Source organism: Zophobas morio, unplaced genomic scaffold, assembly GCF_036711695.1.
Source record: "Zophobas morio isolate AGI-343-1 ecotype UQ-CSIRO unplaced genomic scaffold, CSIRO_AGI_Zmor_V1 ptg000076l, whole genome shotgun sequence".
Lineage (NCBI taxonomy): Eukaryota > Metazoa > Arthropoda > Insecta > Coleoptera > Tenebrionidae > Zophobas > Zophobas morio.
The window spans coordinates 425748-430424 of NW_026972181.1; the positions used below are offsets into that span (position 1 = coordinate 425748).

Genomic DNA, 4677 nt, shown 5'->3' on the forward strand with positions numbered 1-4677 from the left:
TCACAAAACTTAACCTATAAAGCTGACATTTTTGACAGCTTGAGAGATTTAACTAAGATGCAACAAAATAGAGCTTACACAATAAGGAAGGAGTTCAAAAGAAGATTAAGTGTTGGTGATAAAGACATAAAACTGAAATACATGAATGGTATACCCCAAATTGTTTCTACAAAAAATCAGTAGATTTCCAACAGACTAATTTTTCTAATGTAGCATTTTTTGAAATTTTGTACCAAAATGTTAGAGGTTTAAGTTCAAAAACACGGAATTGTTTTCTTAACGTTTGTTCCTGTGGAATGGATATTATTATACTAACTGAAACTTGGTTACATTCTGGTATTTCGTCAAATGAATTATTTCCTAACCAATTTAATGTTTTCCGATGTGATCGTCAGTATAGCAAAGGTGGTGGTACTCTGATTGCTGTTAATACTACAAGGATCTCAGTTCAACCACTAAATCTTGTTTCCCCGGTACAGCAAATTGATTTGGTTGGAGTGAGGGTATTCTTGAAAAAATATGGCATGTTGATAATTACAATGTATATTCCTCCAGGTCTACCTATATCTTGTTATGAACAAATGTTTGAATATTTGGAAAATACTGTTGATTTCTCGGAACCGATTCTTATCATTGGAGATTTCAATATTCCGGAACTTATTGAATGTGAAATAGGTACAAGGACAACTCAAATGTTTAATATTTATAGCCACTTTTTATCACTAAACGATTTGAAACAGAGAAATAAAGTTTGCAATAGTTTTTCTAAACTCTTGGACTTAGTGTTGTCAACGGATTCTTTGGCGTTAGAAGTTTGGAGACATGAATACCCATTAGTTGATGAAGACCCTGTTTAAGAATTGATGTAACTACACAGGGGGAGCCAGATGTGATGTTTCAAAGACAAACAGATTTTACAAAATTCAACTTTTATAAAGCAGATTTGGAAGGTCTATATCTAGCATTATCAATTGCTGACTGGTCAAAATTACTAAATTGTGTTGATGTTGATGATGCTTGCAATAATCTATATAATACAATATATGGTCTCTTTGAACAATATGTACCATTAGCAAAATACAAAACGTCAAAATATCCGTTGTGGTTCACTAAACATATTATCCAGCTAATTAAACAGAAGAGTAGGCACTGGAATAAGTATCGTAAAACAAAGGCACAGTATCATTATGACAGGGTAAAATCGTTAAGTACAGAAATAAGACGTGAAGTAAAAAAGGAATATGCAATGTTCATCAGGAATACGGAAAACTCTATCAAAAATGACCCGAAGAGATTTTGGTCATTTTTTAACGCTAAGAGAAAATCGACGAGCATTCCAGGTAGAATGACACATGATGGGAATGAATTAACCACATCAGCGGATATTGTGCAAGCGTTTGCTGATCAATTTGCCAGTGTCTTTTCAAATAATGGTGCTAATCATCAATGTGATTCCAACTGTGAAATGAATGGTACATTCTGTGAGTTCTGCGATAAAAGTTGTTGTGCTAGTAAAGATTTTTGTAACTCCTGTGATTCTCATCCTATATTGTCAAAATTTGTCATCGATCGTTGTGATATACTGAATTCTGTTAAAAAACTCAAGAGCAACTTTGTAACTGGACCTGACAACATACCTGCTTTCCTAGTTGTTGATTGCATTAATAGTTTAATAGAGCCTTTATTGTACATATTTAACTTAATCTTAACAAAATCTGAATACCCTGTTCTGTGGAAAGTATCTAAAATAAGTCCTGTTTATAAGTCCGGAGAAAAGTGTGATATAAAAAACTATAGACCTATAGCATTATTACCAAATTTTGCAAAAATATTTGAGTCAATTACTTCGGGTATTATATATTCTCATGTTTGTAGAGATATTATTCCAGAACAGCATGGTTTTGTGAAAGGTCGGTCAACAATGACGAACCTTTGTGAATTTACTCAGTATGTGTCCAATGCTTTAGACAGGCGTTTGCAAGTTGATACTATTTATACTGATCTGTCTAAAGCATTTGATACAGTACATCATTGTATTCTTTTGTATAAATTAAAGTCGTTTGGTATTAGTGACCAATTATTATTGTTGTTAAAGTCAGTTATAGTAGGTAGACAACAATATGTTGAATTTGGTGGTCACAAGTCCTCAATATTTAATGTTGGTAGTGGAGTTGCGCAGGGTAGTAACTTAGGCCCATTGTTATTTATACTATTTTTTAATGATGCAGTAAGTAGTCTTAAATGTCGTACATTTATTTATGCTGATGACCTGAAAATAGCAAATGTGATAGAGAATTATTATGACATGACTGTTTAATATTGCAGCAAGATGTTGAATATTTTCTATTATGGTGTACAAGAAACAAACTAATTTTGAATAATTCTAAATGCAAAGCTATGTGTTTTACGAGAAAGAAAAGTTCTATAAGATTCTATTATAACATAAGTGGCAAAGTTCTTGAACTATGTTGTCAATTCCGTGATCTTGGTGTTATAATGGATCAAAAATTAACTTTCATTTCGCACATTGAATATATCACCAATGCTGCTTTAAAAACTTTGGGATTCATTATAAGGGCAACACATGATTTCACTGACATTTACTGCATTAAGTTACTATTTTATACGCTAGTAAGATCAAAAATGGAGTACTGTAGTGTAATTTGGAAACCTTATCAGCAAATCTACATAAATCTCTTAGAGAATGTTTTACGCAAATTTTGCAAATACTCCTATTATAAGATGTTTGGTTCGTACCCGGTTAGACACTGTGAGCAGCGTGCTCTTCTCAGTATTGTTAATGAATACTCTATGTTGTCAAGAAGTAACTTAAGTCGCTTAATATTAAGTAAAAGGAGAAATATCCTGTGCTAATTTATTAACTGAGGTACAATTTTATGTTCCAAGACTAAGTTGTAGAGTACCAATAACTTTTTATTATAATGTACCTAACACTTTCCATCACTATAACTGTCCGCTCTTAACATGTTTTAGGCTATACAATTGTCTTGGTGTTAAATTAGATATATTTCATGTCAAGCTTACTAACAAAAGTGTAAAACAAACAATTCTTTCATATTATTCCTAATTAGGGTACAAATTTTCTTTAGTTTATGTTTTCTTTCATTTGTATTTGTATTTATTTTATTTTATTTTATTTTGTTATGTATTACTGCCTTGTGTTTCCACTGTAGACGTATATGTCTGTTGGAAAATATATATTATTATTATTATTATTATTAACTTGCATTCAAGGACATTTTTACGCAAATTTCATTCATATTGGTCTACCTTTGTGAATAGTTTCATCATAGTGTCCAGTAGACGGCGCTAGGAACTTTAAGTTCCCGTGGCCTCCTGGGATCTCTTCCAAAAAAGACCATTTTAAACTGGGAGTTCGCAGACCTGTTATATACGGCCGTGATCAGCATTAAGCCCTCAATGCAAACGGCTCTAAAGTCCTTGCTATGCACAGCAGCACTGTTGAAACATGAGAGTGAAAGCAATGTAAATTCTGTGTTTTCTCTTATATAACATACTATTTAGTTACATTTTCTTTTGTTTACAATATTATAGACGAGTACAACACAGACGTACAACAAAACGTGTTGTTTACTGTAACGTCCGCGACCCTACAGTTTTGCAAGGGTTGTGATCTCCGCTAACTACACTGTCGACCTTGAAATTTGCTTAAATTTTAAAAATAATATACAACACCTTTTCGAAAATAAGTTTGTATAGATTTAATCGGTGATTATAATTTTGATCACATTTATCCAACGGATGTTGTTGGATAACAATTCTGTAAACTTCTGGACATTAATTGTCATTAACAATTATAATTAATAACACAGGCCTGCGATGGTTTTCCCCCAACAAAATCAAGTAGTAATTTTGGTAGGTCTTAGACACTCATGTATAAAAAAAAATTGCAAAAATTTCTATCACGTACAGTTTCTGCAAAAAATATTTTTTTCAGTTTTGTTCTTAGTACTATAAAAATTAACTTCTAGATTTTGTGGTAATAATATGTTGGGTAATGGTGTTGATATTTCATTTCGTGTTCAGCTTAGTAAGAGTTATTTGTGTCGACTATGCGCTTATTACCCTGAATTTAAACAAAAATTACTAATGTCTTCTCGGAAATGGGCTAATTCTTCAGATAAGTTTGCTGACACCAATGATTTGGATGGAGCCACAAAATCATACAGACGATTGTTACTTTTGCTGTTCAAATATAAAATGATATAATGCGAAAAATGTAACAGCAATAACATATCCTATCGTGAATACAAGAGAAAACGCTTAAATCAGAGCTTTGAAGAAAGAAAAAAAGAAGCTTCTTGATTTATTTGTTTTTTTAAGTCTTGTTTATAAACTAATTTAGTTCATTTAATAAATAAACATTCAATTTTATATTCTTTATATTTTATTTTTTCATAAAAATTGTTTGAAAACCTATGAATATTTAGGCCTACATAAAAATAAATCTCGATGTGCTACAAAAAAACTAGAGTTATATTTTAATTCGGCATACATAAATACCTAAAAAAAAAACAATATTACTTAAAAGGGAATTTAAAAGTTATATTTCGCAGGCCTGTGTAATTAGATTGTTACATAAAATTGGTTCGGTCAATTTAAGAGAGGGGAGTAGAAGAGCAGAGCTTAAGCCAA

General features: G+C 31.5%; 1 protein-coding gene across 1 annotated transcript; it reads left to right on the forward strand.

Moving 5' to 3' along the window:
• The first annotated feature begins 348 nt into the window (after nucleotides 1-348).
• LOC135143785 (uncharacterized) lies at nucleotides 349-3621 on the forward strand. Its single transcript, XM_064075724.1, has 7 exons — nucleotides 349-411; nucleotides 480-812; nucleotides 878-1686; nucleotides 1876-2023; nucleotides 2096-2227; nucleotides 3325-3507; nucleotides 3577-3621. Exons 1-7 carry the CDS (start codon nucleotides 349-351, stop codon nucleotides 3619-3621), a joined length of 1713 nt encoding a protein of 570 aa, XP_063931794.1.
• The last annotated feature ends 1056 nt before the right edge of the window (nucleotides 3622-4677 follow it).